Source organism: Crinia signifera, chromosome 1 (genome assembly GCF_055691185.1).
Source record: "Crinia signifera chromosome 1, ASM5569118v1, whole genome shotgun sequence".
NCBI classification, from domain to species: Eukaryota; Metazoa; Chordata; class Amphibia; order Anura; family Myobatrachidae; genus Crinia; species Crinia signifera.
The window spans coordinates 427,010,038-427,029,545 of NC_139217.1; the positions used below are offsets into that span (position 1 = coordinate 427,010,038).

General features: G+C 44.9%; 1 protein-coding gene and 1 long non-coding RNA gene across 5 annotated transcripts in view; both read left to right on the top strand.

The window, feature by feature from the left end:
* Positions 1-19,508, top strand: part of IQGAP2 (IQ motif containing GTPase activating protein 2) — a 276,016-nt gene that overhangs the window by 120,302 nt on the left and 136,206 nt on the right. For all 4 annotated transcript variants that reach the window (XM_083151991.1, XM_083151993.1, XM_083151998.1 and 1 more), the window contains exons 3-4: positions 12,768-12,924; positions 18,249-18,326. In XM_083151991.1, coding sequence (XP_083008117.1) covers positions 12,768-12,924; positions 18,249-18,326 — 235 coding nt within the window. The remainder of the gene's footprint in view (positions 1-12,767; positions 12,925-18,248; positions 18,327-19,508) is intronic.
* Positions 15,289-16,132, top strand: LOC146019502 (uncharacterized). Its single transcript, XR_014450575.1, has 3 exons — positions 15,289-15,344; positions 15,461-15,768; positions 16,024-16,132. It is a non-coding gene; the product is annotated as an uncharacterized LOC146019502 (long non-coding RNA).

Below are 19,508 nucleotides of genomic sequence, written 5' to 3' on the forward strand. Positions count from 1 at the left end.
GGACCACTTGCTCCACCTGTGGCTCTGCAGAGGAAGATGCTGCCGGTACATCCTGGCTTTCTGCTTCTGCTAGGATAAGAATTGAAAACAATGTCACCATCACATACGCAATAAAAAATATCTTTCTAAATACAATGCATTACTGTGACTTACCATCAAAAGCAGCATCAAAGACCTCCGCCGGGAGCTCACTGTCCATATTGGAGATCCCCCTGATCTCCCCCACATCAATCACGTCACAGGAGTCCAGCTCCAGGGGGGTATACTCCAAATGGTCAGGCATCGGACCTCTCCCGGTGGACATGCTGTGGTTGTACCGGTCAGTCATCTTCCTCTTCAGTGTACTTTTGAAGTCAGTCCACCTACAAGTTTAAAAATACAAATATCACCATGAGATATGTGCACCACTGTGCTACGTGTAGGGTTACCACCTAGTCCCTTTAATTCCGGACACATGTTAATTACACAGGTTCTGTGGCAGTTTAAAATTAGGTGAAGTGGAGTCTTGAAGTCAGCCAGCCACAGAACCTGTGTAATTAATATGTGTCCGGAATTAAAGGGACTAGGTGGTACCCCTAGCTACGTGACATTTCCTAGTGTGGGTGATCTTATGTTTTTTTGCCATATGTGTCCCACACACACATTCATGTCTCAATTAGGAGGCATTTCAGTGTCTCATCTCATTCATTAGGCCACTAAATGCACATACATACATCACTATGCAGAAATGACATCATCCATGGCCAAATTAGGCACCTCCACCTGGTGTGAAACTACACATTCCACCATAGCTTGACAATGTGGTTATTATGGAGTAATTTAACTATGGAATGGCATACTGGGATGTGTAGTTTCTCACCAGCTACATGTGCACAGTTTGCTCATTCTTGTTTCAGTAGCATCATATGGAACATGTTACAACAACTCTTTCAAAAACACACTTTCTCTTGTCCCATCACATACTTAACATGAGCAGAACTGTGCCCATAACCTCACATCACACCAATGGTGCATGTTTCATATATCAATGTGGGTTATTAGACATGGTTGTGTTCACATGTGACATTGAAGTGTAGCACTATCTACAAACACACCTTTCTATTAGTCTCAAAACATACATGTAACATATGTACACACATATGACATTATCAGGGGGACAAAGACCAGGGCAATTTTTCAGCAGTCTCCAGCAGGAACTGAGGCCCTTATTCTAGTTCACTCTTTCTGCCCAAATATTTCTTTGATGGACAAAACCATGTGCACTGCAGGTGAGGCAGGTGTAAAACCCCACCCAAATCTGATTATCTCTGCACAAGTAACACCTGCCTCACCTGCAGTGCACATGGTTTTGTCCATCTAAGAAATATTTGGGCAGAAAGAGTGAACTAGAATAAGGGCCTCAGTTCCTGCTGGAGACTGCTGAAAAATTGCCCTGACAAACACACTAACCTTTTCTTCACCGCGTCCCAAGTTCTGACCACTGGTGCCACCTGGTTCACTTTCTCTGTGATCTTGTCCCAAAGGTTTCTCCTTGCACTGGCACCCGGCTTCCTGGTTGGCAATTCAATCCATTCGCGTGCCCTGGGCACTAGAATTCGCATTTCGGCCTCTACAAATGCAGGGTTTCTCTTTCTGGTGGTGGTATCCTGCTCAGTCATCACCCTAGATGTTGCAGCACGTTTTCTGGTGGCCCCAGTTCTCTCACCATGCACCTGCTGGGTCACACCTGTTTGGAGAGATGCAACCTCTTGTTCTGGCTGGTTGCTTGGCCCTTGTGGAGCTGGTGGAGGTTCACCAGGGCCTGTTACTGAGGAGCCCGCTTGATCTTGCAGGCTACTCCTCTCTTGGGCCCTCCTTCTCCGCTCCTGTTCCCTCTTGTTCAGTGCATCAAGCAGGGATTGTGCTGTAGCTCTCTGCAGAGCGTCCTCAGCTGCGGAATCGTCTGAGTCAGACATGTTTGCAGCAATTGTGGGCTGCATCTGACTGAATATTTATATGTTAATCTCCCGCCATGAACAAGGGGGCGTATATTTTTTCCCGCAAGGTAGATGCAAATTTACGCCGATATTTCCCGCCGATAATTCCCGCTTAAATTACGCAGGTCTCAACGCACCTGATCAATCACCTGTATATGCATTTACACAGGTTGTGGAGCATTGTGGGCTACATCGTGAAATGTGTGCACCTGTCATTCCAATGATGAGTGTTGTCAGCTGGTATCTGTTGGAGTTCGTGTATGCCTTGTGAGTCACATTTCAAAACATCACGTTACAATGCTTTCCTTACATATGTAATGTGTATGAAATTGTCATACAGCAACATGTCGCATTGTGTCCCTTTAAGCAGCGTAGTTATGAGTAGAGGGTTGCGTGTATTATTTTCCGCACACTGTAAATACAGTACTCCTCTCCATGGATATCGGTGTATCGTGCCCCCTTTAAGCAGCGTAGTTATGAGTAGAGGGTTGCGTGTATTATTTTCCGCACACTGTAAATACAGTACTCCTCTCCATGGATATCGGTGTATCGTGCCCCCTTTAAGCAGCGTAGTTATAAGTAGAGGGTTGCATGTATTATTTTCCGCACACTGTAAATACAGTACTTCTCTCTTCATTGAATGCATGCTGTTGGTTGTGGTGTGTGAATATCGGAACGGTCCGCGTAAGTTTCTATTCGCATCCAGTTTGTTAATGTAAGAAGGATTAATAAAGTTAATACCAAACAAACAATTTTTTACACCAATCAGCAAGCACCAAAAGTGATATATGTACCTGCAATTAATAACTGCGCCATTGCCACCATGACTTCAACCAGGGCTAGGGCGTTTTCTACCCAGGAGCTATTGGCCTTGGTTGAGGTCATGGACCGCCGCCTGGGGCCCAGGGGCCCTTATGTGGCAAATAGTGAAAAGCGGCGGGCATACAATGCTGCCCGCCGGCTAATTTTCGCCAGGACCGGCGTGGATAGGAGCCTGGGTCAACTGGAGCGGCGCTGGTCGGACCTGCGCCGGCGGCAGCCAGTGTTGCTCTGCACACTTCGCCGCCATATTGCCCGATGTAAGTTTTTATTTACTAGTATGCCTGCGTTATTTTGCAAATGTTTTCTGTACTTTTTATAAATATGTCCCTGAGTATGTGGGTCTATATGGGGTGTATATGGGGTGTATAGGGGGTGTATAGGGGGTGTATATGGGGTGTATATGGGGTGTATAGGGGGTGTATATGGGGGGTATATGGGTGTATATGGGGGTGTATATGGGTGTATATGGGGGGTATATGGGTGTATATGGGGGGTATATGGGTGTATATGGGTGTATATGGGGGGTATATGGGTGTATATGGGTGTATATGGGTGTATATGGGTGTATAGGGGGGGTTTAAGTAGTTGATCAGTTTTTGGGTGTAGGATATCAAATAGTTTGCATGATAAATGTCTGAAATATCACAGCAATGATAATTTTGAAGGTTATGAGCATGACTAATGTGAATTTTTCTTTCCCCCTTTTTTATGAAACCCAATCTTCGATTTCTATGCCATCAACATGAACATTTCAGCACGGGCAAGGGCACGCATGGAAGCCCGGGAGCAGGCAGCCCGGGACCAGGCAGCCCAGGAGGAGCCGGAAGAGGAGGAGGAAGAGGAGGAGGAGGAGAAGAAAGAGGAGGATGAGGAGGAGGAGGAGGAGAAGAAAGAGGAGGAGAAGAAAGAGGAGGAGAAGAAAGAGGAAGAGGAGGAGGAGGAAGAGGAGGAGGAGGAGAAGAAAGAGGAGGATGAGGAGGATGAGGAGGAGGAGGAGGAGAAGAAAGAGGAGGAGAAGAAAGAGGAGGAGGAAGAGGAGGAGGAGGAAGAGGAGGAGGAGGAAGAGGAGGAGGAGGAAGAAGAGGAGGAGGAAGAAGAGGAGACACTGGGTGCAGTTTGGACCCACACAATTTCCCCATCCCCTTCCCCCTCCACAACCCCCACCCCCTCCACAACCCCCACCCCCTCCACAACCCCCCCCTCCCCAACCCCCACCCCCCCCTCCCCACCCCATTTCCTACCCCCCTACACCTCTCCACCACCCACCCCCAAACCTCTCCACTCCCCAGTCACACCCACTACCTCGGTCCAAACTCCAGGACCATCCCCCTTGCTCCTGCCCCCCCCCCAACCACTGCACAGCCAACCAGCGGCGACCAGGATGGCTAAAGTAGCCGTAAGTAAATAATGTGTCTAATGTTGACCTACACATTTCTACACATAAACAATCACAACAACCACATATGTGTATCCAACATCAACATTAGTTGCAACATATCACTGCAGGCCGACCATGAGGTGTGTCCTGTCCTTCTCCAGGAACAAGGGTCCCCTTGGTGTTTTTTTTGAGTGTGGCCATGCCTCACCCCTTGAATAATTGATATAACAGTACATCCAATGAGATATCCGACATTAGTGGTGTGGTAGTTATGTGGCTCCAGGTGTTGGGTAACTCCAGTTCCCAGCATGATGTGCAACACAGGGCCGGATTATAATGGAGGCGCAAGGGGTCAGTGCCCCTGGGCCCCCCTCTAGCTAGGGGCCCCCTGTGGTTGTCATGTATTTTTTAAAAATAAAATGTTTAAGTTATGTGTTTGTTTTTTTAGCTAAATGTTTTGTGCATGGGTGGGGTAGTGCTGCAGCTTCACCTATCTGCCAATGTGACAATGATTTATGGTGCTGAGCATCGGGAGCCAAGGCACACTGATTGCACAAGTGTGCAGTGCATTTCTGGGAGTTGACTAAGTCCCATGACACTTTGCACCAGAGGACAGAGGCTGAGAAGTTTGTGCTGAGCTCTGATTGGTGGAGCTCATTACATGCTTCTCAGGTCCATGGAGAACAGCAGCAGCAGCTTAGTCATAGGAGGGTTTTTAATCAGAGGCAGCACTAGGACTGTGAGGTCTCCTCCAGAGTAAGGGGCAGAGGGACAAACACAGGCTTTTCATGTGGTGTGTGTGTATATATATATATATATATATATATATATATATATATATATATATATATATATATATATATATATATATATATATGGTGTCTATTATTATTCCGAGTGCCGCCAACCCCCTGTCTATATATATATATATATATATATATATATATATATATATATATATATATATATATATATATATATATATATATATATATCCCCTGCAGGTAACCATTGACCAAGTTTATTCTGCCTTTACTCTATGTTTTGACAGTATAATATTCGCCCATGCAGTGTGCGGCCAGTAATGACAAGTGCAAGGGGGCCCCCCGCTCTAAAGTACCCCGGGCCCCCCAAAGGCTTAATCTGCCACTGGTGCAACTTAAATGTAGAGATTGTTTTGGTAATAGTGTGTGAGGCCATGCGGATGCATGCTTTACAAACATAGCTGTAGGCCTATAATTTGTACAGCAATGTCCTAAATTTAAAATACTAAGGAGTGCTTAAGCCACAACAATGTCATAACCCTTAAATAGCACAGGCTAATTGTGAGGTTAGAGGACAGTCCCCCAAAACCAAAGTACCAATTGGGATACAGCATACATTCATCGATGAAGGAGTAATTGAATTAATGTTATTTACTATGTACAGTATGTGTGTGTTAACATATTTTTTTTTAGTACTGTGTTTACAGCAGACCCATCTTCAATGTAGTTTCTAAATGTATGTGGCCTTCACACATAACTCTGAACTTTTTATTATGTACAAATACAACAAACATTTGTGTATGTTATATATAAATTTTTTGTTTTATCCCTTCATTACAGACACTGAACAGCAGCAGGAGGAGGTGGCAGCCCTAATGCGGGAGATTGTTCTCACCCTCCTGTACCTCCAGATCCTGTTCGGCCTTCTGGAGGCCCGCATTTAATTTTTTTTTATCCCCCCCCCCCCCCCCTTATTATTTGTGTTATAAATAAAAGTTTATGTATAGTTCGAAATTGCCTGTGTTTTTAATCAGAAATATGTTAGAGGGCTTGTAAGGGTAGGTACATACAGATGTGTACTGTAAGTTATACTTGTAATTTGAGGTGAGGGGTAATGATTGATGTGTGAATGTGTGTGTTTTTGAGTAAAATAACACATAGTGAAAATGCATGAATGTTTAATGTTGTTAGATTAAAACATCACACATAACATCAGGGTAGGTATACATGTTACACATTGTGGACAAAGTAATTATGGACATAATTTAGTACATATACAGAAACACCAACATAACTTGATGTAAAAGTAACAGCAATATGGGGACACATAGATAGTGATTAAAATGCCACATTAGAACATAACAAATATACATGTAATGTGGGTTCAAATGTAGTTTTATTAGGTCTTTATTAAGGTAGACAATTGAGTTAATAGAAAACAATAATTGAATAACAAATAGATTAATTAATCAATTGTCAGATTAGTAGTTGAGAGGCAAGATTTGCAGGTCCATATATGTGAAGGGTATGCCAGCGTACACGGACGTACGCTCACTCTCACGAGCGGTGACATAAGCTGAGTTTTCCATTGAAAACAATAGGGACCCGTCCGTGCAAACTGGCGTACGCTCAGATCTCCGCAAGAAGTCGGTGGGGAGACGGAGGAAAGACGGCCGTAAACGGCGCCGTACGCTCAGTTGTACGCCTGTTGTCGGAGTGCAAGGGCTGAGCCGTCCGCGTACGTTGCCGTACGCTCATTTGTACGCCACTCCCCTTCTACGGTATTTCTGGCCGTACGTAAGCGGCTGATTTGTGGGTGGACCTGACCCCAATGGCCGCGTACGGCTAGCGTGCGGTAATGGCGAACGTACGCACGTTTGGCCGCTCCGATCAGAATAAGGCCCATTGTGTACAACCCCTTTCTCCACCAAATCAGCCATGACCCATAGAGGCATAAATTCTACAAGACCTCTGAAAGGTGTCTCTGATACTGTACTGTAAGTTGTGAGATGGGGCCTACATGGTTTGTTCTTGTTTTACTACATGCCATAGTAACATCTGCCAGCTTGCCTTATTCCCAGAGCAGTGGTGGTTTTTACCTAAGGGCTGCAGGGATGCAGTCCCTCCAGGTAAAATCTGCCACTGTTCTCTGCCAAAGTGAAGCCAGATGCAGTCTGTGTAGACTGCTCTGGCTTCGCTGTGACTTCCTATTGGAAGTCTGACCTGCCAGTCACCCAAGTCAGTCCCATTGGGAGGTGTTCCATCCCTCTGGGATGCCTCTATATGGCCTGCTGAGTGGCAGCCCATAAAAACCTGTTTCTGTGCATGCACTGTACGAGGATGATACTGCACATGCACCGGGCCCCTGGATATACCTATGTGGGCTGCTGCAAAAGAAGCCCATAGAGGCTGGGAGCCAGTGCAGCACCGGCAGCGCAACGGGGACCAAGACTGGCGGTGGGGACTGGGACCAGGAGCATGACGACAGTGGCGGGGGGTGAAAGAGGGGGGCGCATCACGGCCGCCCCCCTCTTTCACAGAGGTAGATGCAGCCGTTGTCCCAGAGTGCTGCCTTGTGCGATCTCTTCCCCAGGTAAACGATGCATCCGGTCATCTGCATGATGTTCCTAAGATCAGTCCACCATGCTCCATGGTCCTGTTCTGACACTCACGAGCCCATTGTGTGTGTGCACAGTATCGATCTAAAATTTAAACATGTCATACACACACACACACATACACTTCTAGTGTCACATGGGGCCTTATTCTGGTCGGTGCGGCCGGATCCGAATATGCGGCCAGGACCGTGCGTGCGAAACCCCGCCTTCCATACGGATCGCCAACTCCGTCCGTACGCGGTATGAAGCTGACCGAATGGACCGCACGTGTATTTTTCACAGAATACGCCTCCTCCATCTCAGGGAACTTCCCCCATCATTCGATGGTCGCAGACCATCGAATGCAGGACCGAGTGGTCCACCAGCTCCCGCAACCTCAGACCACACGGACATTTTTCCGTGCAAAAGCAGGGATCTGGGCGGGCAGCTGACATCCGGCGATGTCATATGTCCGCCCCCTACACGTGCGTCACGGCCGCATTACCATACGTACGCCCAGCGTTTGCATGGGAACCAGTGGCGTAGCTACGTTTTGGGCGCCGTTAGGGGGGGCACCCATACCCACCCCCCGCCGCCGCCCCGTAGAGCACACCCCCCCCCCCGCCGAGCAAAACCCCCCCCCCCCTGCCGCCCCGTCGCCCATGCTAACCCCCTCCCCCGCAGTCTTACCTATCACGCTGGTCCCGGCGGCTCCGCCCGTTCATCTGCTGAGGACCACCACAAAATGGCCCCCCCTGTACAGCAGACAAGTTTCAGAGAACTGTTTGCTATATGGGGGCGGCCATTTTGTTGTGGTCCTCATCGGAAGAACGGAGCCGACGGGACCAGCAAGTTACGTAAGTCTGCGGGGGATTGGGGGGGTAACTATAGCACCGCAGCCCCCGGCGCCCCCACATGCACAGCGCCCCCCCGCGGTGGCGGGGGCTGCGGTGCTATAGTTACGCTCCTGATGGGAACGCCCATGAAACGCGGGGCGTATGCATATGGTTATGAGCCCAAATAGCCCTTCACGCCCCTCTCCACCCCCTGTTCGTAGTGTTCACATTTCATGCGGGATTTGGCCGTACGCCCCGCTCGCACATGCGCAGAGACGCCTATGCACATGCGCAGACACAAAACATCGGCGGCACGAACGCCCGCACCAACCAGAATAAGGGCCATGGAGGCAGACAAGTTACAGAAATGTAACAGTATTTTTAGTGTAGATTTCCAGCACAATGACTCTATTATGCTGGGGTAGCAACCCAAAGAAGGCTAAACAGCCCAAATTCCATAAAGTCCAAATAAGGGTGTGCACTCGCCAGTCTTGTAAAACAATAACAAATATTTATTGGAGCAGGTTGTCCTCATGCAGCAGGATCTTCCCTTTTGGTCCTTTCCAGTTTTTAGGTCAAAGCCCAGACCAAGGATGTGCATTCTAGTGATCCCTGGAAACCTATACATTGTCTGTTGGGCCAACAGCAGTCCCTACCTCCCCAATGTCTCTGTTGTGGACTCTCATGCCTGTCTCTTGGCCATTCTGTGCAGGTTCTGTATGGCAAACACGGCTTTGTTGGCTACACATTTTTAATCTTATTTTATTGTGAGTTTTAATAGTTTGTCGCGCTGGAGAGATTTGTAGACATACGCATGTTTATGAGTTGCTATATAATTATATTGCTGGAGTACTGGCATGTGAGTTTCTATGAACACTCGTTTTATTTGGCCATATCCAAGACATTCTGAACCTTCACCTCTTGCGCGTTCTGTATAGCGGCTTCACCAAAGTAATGTCTCGCCAATAACAACAATATCTTGATGATAATATATGATTTTAAATTAAAACTACACATAATAATAATACTATAAATATTTTGGAACGGCTGAGGGAATCCGTATTTTTCAGGGGGTCTTGCATCAGTGTTGCACAGGTGTTCGGCAGTGGCGTAACTATAACTTTTGGGTACTTGTTTCCTAGCACGGCACCAGCGATAAAAATTGTATCCATCGGGACCCAAAAAATCGTGTCCATCGCATGCAACCAAATCGCATGTGATGCGATCAACGTGATTTTTACATTGGCCCCAATGTTAAATGCCCCCCAGACGCCAATTTTCATTGTTTCCCAACCCTGATGGGTCAAATGCCCCCCCCCCCCATTGTTAATGCCACCCCACGATGAACGCCAACCTGAAGCGTGGCGAGCGCAGCAGTACACGTCCTCCGAACTTTTCATACCCCCACTATCCACGTCAGCGTGGAGTTGATTTTATATAGTGTGGCGAGCGCTTCAGGTTGGCGTTCATCGTGGGGTGGCGTTAACAATGGGGGGGCATTTGTCATGTAAAATACCCATCAGGGTGGGTATACAATGAAAAATCGGGTCCATTGGCCCATGTAACATTGTTCCATATGTAAAATCGGGTTCATCGCATCGGTCGCATTGTATGCCATTATAATGGCATACAATGGACCCGATTTTACATAGGCATTTAACATTGAATACAATGCATTCAATGTTACATCGCGTCGGTCGCATCGGGACCTTAACTTAAGGCATGCGATGGACGCAATTTTTTCATTGTCGGGGAAAAGGCTAAAAATACCCCTAAAATCGTGTCGGTCGCGTCCATCGCATACCTTAAGTTAAGGTATGCGATCACTCACAATGGGCGCAGTGCTAGGTAACAAGTACCAAATTATGCTCCCCCTAGCCAAAATATTTTCTGGCGCCACCCCCAGCCCCCCCCCCCCCCCATACTGCCCCTTACACATTATGAAACTTAATGCCACTTACACAATATGACACACACACCTATCCATTCCATTCCTATCCAGTAGGGAATGGATAGAGAGACACAGGGTGGTAGGCAATAGTTAGAGAAAAGCGCGGCACTAAGGATAGAGAGAGATGCAGGACAGTAGGGGGATGATAGTGAGATGCAGGGAGGGGGTGGTAGAGAGGAGATAGAGAGGGTGTAAAGAGACACAGGGCAGTAGGAATGTTGTAGTGACACTCAGGACGGTGGGTAGGAGATTGTGAGATGCAGGGCGGCATGGAGGGGGTAGGGAGATGCAGGGTGGTAGGGAGGGGACACCGTACTGTCACTTTATCTGTGCTGCAGAGCAGACCTCACCCTCCACAGCCAATACTCCCACCAAATGAATAAACAGCAGGCAGTCCATGTGTTGCCGGGCAGCTCACAGCAGGTGCCAGTGCGCCCTGTGACCCTTCGGCTCCGGGAGCTCATGCTCCACCGAAGCCACTCTCCCTACCTCTACCGCCTGATGGGCGCTGCACTGCCTGTTACTGCAGCAGTGCCGAGAATACACAAGGCGCTCCCCGCAGACCCTAATGGTGCTTGCTCCCCCAAGCTGCCGCGGGGTCTGCGGCCCTATTGTTACTTCACTGGTGTTCGGTTCCCTTCAGTCACTGTTCCCCACTAACTATCCTGATACTGACAGCTGTAATGTATGGGGCACTGCTGCCCACAAGTTGTATCCTCATTAATTGGGTGTCCTTCTACAACAGTCAGTCACTAATCTGGGAGCCAGTGATGGGTTGTCAGATCCTACTAACTTCAATCGTGCAAGTCACTCCTATTGCATTTGATCCCTATGTGTTTTTATAATATTGGACAAAGACCATATACACAGAATTATACTAAACCTATATTAGATCATCGAGAGCTATAACTACCCCGCACCTTTGTGAGATGAAGCATTGGTTGAGGCCACTTGACAGACCAAATTATTCCTTTGTGTGCTAAAAGATGTCATAACAGAAAGTGAAAGCAATTTTTGCAGAGACACTGATCTGTTTCAAACTTGCTGGATATGGAGAGAGGGAGCTATGAAGACAGATTGGAGGTAGGAGCAGATAGGGGGTAGGGTGGAGAGTTTGTGGACTAAAAACGGTCTCGGCTTATAGTGAAAACGCGAGGTGCTGGGCTGCCGAATCGGCCCTGGCATTTGTGCATGTGCTCGATCTTTGTCACGCGCATGCACACATGCACCACGCATGCATGCGCTGCCTCTCCCGGCCTGCAGGAGAGAGGGTAATAGTGGCATGTGATGCCCCCCTCTCTCCTGGACCTCAGTGGCGCACAGAGAGCCGCCAGACTCACCGCGAGTACAGCGGCTCTCTCTGTGCGCCGATCAGGAGGCCGAGCCTCCACTTACAAAAAGAAATCTGCCCCTCTGGCATTTGCCAGAAGTGACAGATGGCCCTGTAGTGAAAGCAAATTGCAGATTTTTACATATATTTAAGTACTGCTTATCCTCTCCCTGGCATGTTCTCCTCCTGCCAGTTAACATTATTCACTATAATATAATGATTAAGCTCTTGTGTTTAGAAATGTCTGAGACTCCTCTGGAGAAGTTCCTGGGAAATGGAGAACGCCTATTCATAGACACCTGCACATGCGTTAATGAAATGATCAATATTATATATTATTATAAACTGCAGTCACTACGTTTCTACCAACTCCGAATCCACCAAAACTGTCTCCGGCTGCGACTACACAGCCCAATTGTCCTTTACTGCTCTGCGCCAGCTCCTTTTTAGCTGGATAAAATAAGGGTCAATCCAGCCGATTGGTGCTCACACCAGTTAAACATGTGATGAGGTTTTTTTCCTAATGTGTTTCCCCCCTTCCCACACTCCACCTGTTTTTCTCCCGTACTTGAAATATTTGCTGAATCTTTGATAATTATATTTCTGCATTGATTTGTCTCTATTATGTGTTCCAATTTTTTGCATTATTTTTCAACAATTAACATGTCTGACTGGGTCATGAAGGGCCCTTGGGGTTATGCGATAGTAAGGAACCTGATTCTTGTAGGAGCCCACAATGTTGGGTCATGCACTTGGCGAACAATCTGTTTGCTGTGGACGCACTCCCTCGGGACATGCACATTTTAATAAACATTGAGCTTGCATGCGAGCTAATGGACCCAAATAAGAGCCATTGTTTCTTCAGTGTATGTATTATTCTTGCCTTCAGAACCCTTGCACTTTATCTCACTTTGAATGCACTTGGCTACGATGATGTTTAGATTAGATACATATGTATTGGAACTCGAACACTATTGATTTTTTTTTTTTGCTCCATGTCTTGCACCTGTATTGGAAATTAAATCTTATGGTAAAAGAAAAGTGTGTGTAATAATATAGCCACTTTACAGTCTTGGATCCATGTGCACCAATAAATCCTCTTTATGTTTGCAGGTGGATGGAAGCCTGCCTGGTTGAGGAACTGCCGCCAACAACAGAACTTGAGGAAGGTTTAAGGAACGGGGTCTATCTAGCGAAGTTGGGGAGATTTTTTGCTCCTAAAATGATCTCAGAAAAGAAAATTTATGATGCGGAACAAACGAGGTTTCAGGTATGTGCTTGTCCTTCATTTCTTGTATTAATGTTTTCTAGCTAATCATTATTTTGATATTTAGCTTCTTGTTTTTAAGGAACATATGGCACCCAAATTACATTTGTGCAATATGTTACTTTAATGACCCTGTAACTCAGTGGTCAGGGAACTGGGTCCTCATTACCCCACACAGTGCATGTTTTGCTGGTAACTCAGCAGGTGCACAGGTGTACTAATTACTCACAGACACATATTATAAGGTCCGCAGGTGGAGTTAATTATTTCACTTGTGATTCCGTGAGGAGACCTGCAAAACATGCACTACGTGGTGTAATGAGGACCGAGTTCCCTGACCACTGCTGTACCTGAATACTTGTTTATCCGTTATTTATTTTATTTATTTATTAACCGTTTCTTATATAGCGCACACTATTTATAACTATTTATACATGGCTCCAGGAGAGCCCCCATCACATTATTTTAATAAAAAATATTTATAAAGATGACTTTAAATGTATATATCAAATGTACTGTTGGTTGAAATTTGTAACACAAACGGCTTTTTCGAGAGAGAGATGTAGTATATCCTTATCACTAGAAACTAAAGGTGCCCATACACTAGTCTGATTCCAAATTGGATTTTTGTCATTCCCCGCCTGACTGTTGTGCGGTCCCGTGCTCATTGTACCTGAGCCGGAGGTCGCACCTGCTGCCCGTCCGACCTTCGACTCAGTGCGTCCCATGGCAACCAACTGCATTGATAAATGCTACATCAAAGCTGTTTCGTTTCCATTGGCAACTTCTCCCCTGCCACACTTCTCCACTCTTTTCACTGCTTCATAGAAGAGATGCTTTATCGATAAAAATTGGGGGACTGAAGAGGGATTCATTTATTTTCCTATGCCATCTCGTTATTGAATAGCCTGAAGCGGTGAGAAAGCCTTGTATAACTAAAACAAAGCTTTTCACATCTTTTAAAATGTGCTTTTGTTGTCATTGTGTAGGTAGTAAAATGTCTGGAGAGGGCAAAATCTAGAGATGTGCAGATCCGGATTTACCCGGATCTCAAAATGGGATCGTATTGGCTATGTGACTGTCACCTGGTTTGGAGCCAAAACATGTGACTGCTGATAGCCAATAAGATCCCAATCTGCACATCTCTAATTACTGTACCCTTCTTGCAGTCACAAAATTTTAGGTGATAAGACCAAGGCTTCCCAAATAACTCCTTGCAAGTTTTATTGTACATACAGATAGTGGTAGATGCTCAATTAGTTCAGTAACATTACCCAGGTGCATGAGGGATGGGTTAATACTGGGTAAGTAAAACAAGACCTTTTTTCCCTCAGCACACTGAGTAATGTTAGTAACCAATCTTGAACACTACATGATAATAGAATTCAGAGATATTAGTTACATATACCTGCGCAGGTGTATGCTATGCCCCCAAGCCGCGTCAAGGCTTCTCTGTATATTGAGGGTCCCTAGCGCTATATCTAGGTGCAGGGTGCGGAACCCCAAAAACTATCATAAGCTGGGAAGCCCAGTGCGGCATGCCAGTGAGATACTAAGTGTTAACAATTAGTGATAAGAAGCCAAAGCTATATATAAAGAGAGATATAAAGGAAATGTAATTAAAATAGGAGAGAGATAGTGTTAGTGAGGGATAAGTGTTAATAGAATGTAAGGGCATGCCGCACTAAAGCCACCCAGCCCATCCAGTCCAGGAGCACCGCACCCCACACCACTGTTACCTAATTTTTATTGTACAGCAAGAATTGCTATGCCATAGGTGTCCATTATAACTGGTTAAGCCTTTGCAGTCCAATTTTTTTTTTTTGGTTTGCAATCCAAACATTCTGGTTTAAATAGAGGTGCGCTGGTGTAGGTTTCACCTTAATTTCATACACAATGGTAGAATAAAAATAATTTATTTTATACAATAATATAAAAACAGTAGATTCTCACATAAATGTTCATATCAAATAGATACCATTTCTAACAAGTATGTTTTCCTGATAGACCCTACGCGTTTCGTCCCGGAGGGACTTCTTCAGGGGTAACAGGGTATCTAGAATGGTGAAACAATGCCGTTTATTAATACTGAAATAAATTACATTAAAAACAATATTTTTTTAAAAAAAACAATATTTTAAAAACGGAAATCTGTGCAGATGTGCATATATTCAATGAGGAGGAAACCAGGTTGGTGGTGGAAGATGGGGATGAGAGGGAAACAAAATAGATTCAAAGAGAGGGTTCGTCTAGGTGTAGGTAGAGATCTCTTCCCTTAATTTTATGGGTTTTTGGTATACATACCGATCTGAATTGTGTTCACCTCTTTAATATAACATTTATGTTATTATGTATGGACTATAGAGTGTAGATCTGGTGAGGATATCAGCTGGACCCGTTCTACCCACCCCCCCAAGCTGAGGGTATGTACACAGACTAACCGTTGTTCATATATATGTATTCAGTGTAGGAGACTTAACTCCTTAAAAACATGTTATAAATACTCTCATAGTAATCTCCAAAAAATTAACTATTTTAGATATTCAGAGCGCCAATACCCCTCCAATAAGGGTGGACCCTCATAAGTCCTTCCATATATCTATTGAAGATATCAGTTGGACCCGTTTTACTCACCTCCCCAAGCTGAGGGTATGTACACAGTTTAACTGCTTCACATACCTTGTCAATATAGGAGATTTAATTCCCTAATAAACATGTTATAAGTATTCTCAGTAATCTTAATTAATTAATTAATTATTTTAGACATTCAGGTAGCCAATACCCCATTCAAAGGGGCGGACTTCTATCGGTCCATCCATCCACCAAGAGTGAACACAATTCAGATCGGTATGTATACCAAAAACCCATAAAATTAAGGGAAGAGATCTCTACCTACACCTAGACGAACCCTCTCTTTGAATCTATTTTGTTTCCCTCTCATCCTCATCCCCATCTTCCACCACCAACCTGGTTTCCTCCTCATTGAATATATGCACATCTGCACAGATTTCCGTTTTTAAAATATTGTTTTTTTTAAAAAAAATATTGTTTTTAATGTAATTTATTTCAGTATTAATAAACGGCAATGTTTCACCATTCTAGATACCCTGTTACCCCTGAAGAAGTCCCTCCGGGACGAAACGCGTAGGGTCTATCAGGAAAACATACTTGTTAGAAATGGTATCTATTTGATATGAACATTTATGTGAGAATCTACTGTTTTTATATTATTGTATAAAATTATTTTTATTCTACCATTGTGTATGAAATTAAGGTGAAACCTACACCAGCGCACCTCTATTCTTTCTTTTTCTATGTCTATCCTCTACCTCTATTAACAGCGAGGTAGTTAGAGGTGCAGCTAACCTCTTAGCGCAGAAAAGGTCACAACCCCCCATTTCTTGTGATATTCTGGTTTAAATGTTTAAATTAATTGTAAATTTGTTTCTTTTTTAATTAAAAAATGGTCTACATTGAATGTTGAACTATGTTAATGCTCTTATTTTAAAGTGGCTCACCATTGGATCTGCTACTAGCGCTAGGGCTGTTGAGCCGGACTAGACGTTAGACCTGAAAGGGTTAAAGTGTGGCCGTACAACCTGTGTCTCCACCAGTTCAATAAATATCTGTCCTTCCTTGTTATCCTCATACACCGGCTGAATGTGTGCTGTACTGCAGTGGCTGGGCAATATACTGTAGCTCTGAGATATTGAATGTGTAATGGGCAACCATAAACCGCTCCAAAGATTGACAGGACTTTATCTCTGAAGCTTTGTCTAGACAGCTTCTCCAGAGTAAATACAGTGAAGTTTCTTGTAAATCTGCCAACATGCTTATCCTCTCCAAAAAGTAATTTTGCTGTTTTTTTTTTGTGAAACTGCCTCTATTACCAAGTTCTTTCAATGCCAGGAGGAGCTGACCCAATTCCATAGCATTCTGGATGTTCCCTGACACACTCTGACATTTCAGTAATACCATATTGTAGCGGCAGTTTCCCTGATTCATGTAAAGCCGAATCGGCTCACAGCATAGGAGCTTTATTTTCTGCCTGTAAAATATGTTTTAAATCATTTCACATAATTTGCAGCTTAGCAAACTGCCACAGGCTCTAGGAGTGAATGTTTAGGAGATTTAACTTTTTGTATTTATTATTCATACTATTATTATTATGATTATTATTATTATTTATTTATAAAAGTACTAACTTTAAAGGTGCCCATACACGGTACAATTGTTGGGTGCGATGAGATGCGCGCTCCCTTCACACATCTCATCACACCTCTCATGGCGCATCTCAAAAAGTATGTGCTGCAAATACTTTTTGTACTAGATCTCATGTCATTGCATTGCAAAACGGATGCGATGTAGTCCAAATTGTATACATTAATTGTGCCATGTATGTGCACCTTACGGCGGCATACACACGGTGCAATAATAGCCTGTTTTCTAAGTGATCGAAAAATAATCGATTAAGCTGGCCATACACTAGAACAACCTGCATATGACCTGAACGAGCGATCGCATGGGCGTTAAATGCACTTGTGATCTGCTTACGACTGCAAGCAAAGCCGATGGTTCATATGTGCAGCACATAAGATCTGTGGATTGACCCGCGGGGCCCTGCATCATATCGATATTCCCCACGATGTACACACCATCAATCGCACGACCTCTCGAAATTGTACGTTTGGGCCTGTTATCGTTCAGGTGTATGGTCACCTTTTAGAAATGATATGGATTTACCATGTGTATGCCCCGGAGCGATGGCAATGCACGGTCCTGCGCATCGCCTGCTTGACCACATGTAGTCAAGCTCTAGTTACTGTAAATCTCTTACATGTGCATCAAGAAAGAACATTTGCACAGATCGCTAGGGGCGGGATGTATTAATATACATCGCCGCCCTTCACCTGGCAGCCGCCGCGATGCTGCCGCATATGTACTAACATATGCGGCTAGCATCGAGTTGCGGTGACGGAGACCCCCGCGATACCTGTGATGTGGTCTGCGGGGGTCTCCGTCACCTCCCGGCGGCTGCCACCGTCCCCCTGCGTCTCCTCCTCCCCCCTGAAGCCGGATGTCCTCCCGGCTGTGACACCTGGGGGAGGAGGAGATCAGGAGGGGGGGGGGGCGCGGACGCGGACGGCGAGCGGCGAAAGAAGCCCATAGCCTTCATCAATCAGCATGTAAGCTAGGCAAAATTGGCTTGTGTGTAATGGGGCTCAATAGGAGCATATGTAAGAAGCTATTTCTGCCATTTTTTTTTTTTATTTGCTAACATCATACTAATATTATACTGTTTTGTTATTATTGTATGTCTCATCTAGCGGTCTGGCTTACATTTCCGACATACAGATAATACTGTCCAGTGGTTACGTGCAATGGAATCAATTGGACTTCCTAAGGTACAGTAGTGAATGTTTGGATCTTCACCTGATATGTGAAAGTCAATGAGTAACTGAACATTTTAAAACTGTTTAACGATTTAGACCTGGAGAAAAACGGACTACTAAATATGGAGGTAGCAGCACCTACAAATGCATTCTATATCACCAACATTTAATGTTTGGTAACTGGGGCAAAAAAGGGATGTGAGCAAGCCTCATGGTGGCAGGGCTAATACCCTGTCCCATTCCTCCCCTGAAACCATTTGCATGCACTAATATTGCTGTTATGCAGTGAATGGAACATGCCTCCCTCACAGCTGTACTGATCAGGAAGAGGGAACAAAGCCCTTAAATTGTGACGGTCCTTTATTGGAACAGTTGGAAGGTATCTTGTACAGTATCTGGATGATACAGATAGAGCCATCCTCATCTAGCCATTTAAAAGGATTTAGTGAGCCAGAGCTGTGGGACTTAATCCTATGCTAATCCCCTACTGTATTGTTCTATATATTGTATTGCAGCTGAGAACAATAGGCCTTGGTGAGCCATGGCTCTTCAGAGAAGGCTATCTGAAGAAGGCTCCATCTGTAGGTCTACATTGTCTAGGTAGACAGTCAATAGGACAACCCCATATGGTCAATTTGTGCTTAAGGTTGATGGGTGTAAAAGGTCAACACATAGCAACATAGTAATTAAGCCTGAAAAAAGAGGTTAGTCCATGGAGGTCAACTTGTAACTACTGACTTGAATAAGTCATATATATAGGATTCCCTTAGTGGCCAAAAATACATCCAGTTTTGATTTAAATTCAATAACAGTAGTTGCTGTAATCACCCTCTCCGGCAATGAGTTCCAGAATTTTACTGCTCTAATGGTAAAGAATCCTCTTCTTAATTCAGTATGGAATTTCTTTTCCTGGAGCTTCAGTACATGCCGCGTGTCCTAAGTATAGGCCTGTTAGTGAACAAATCCTCTCCCAGTCCCATATGATTCCCAATCCTGTATTTGATCATACTAATCATATCACCTCTCAACCTCCGTGTCTCCAGTGAAAACATATTCAGCCTGGTTAACCTATCTTTGTATTCTAGGGATTGAAGACCATTTACTAGCTTAGTCGCCCTTCTCTGTACCTGTTCCAATTCATTTATGTCCTTTTTAAGGTGCGGTGCCCAGAACTGTACACAATATTCCAAGTGT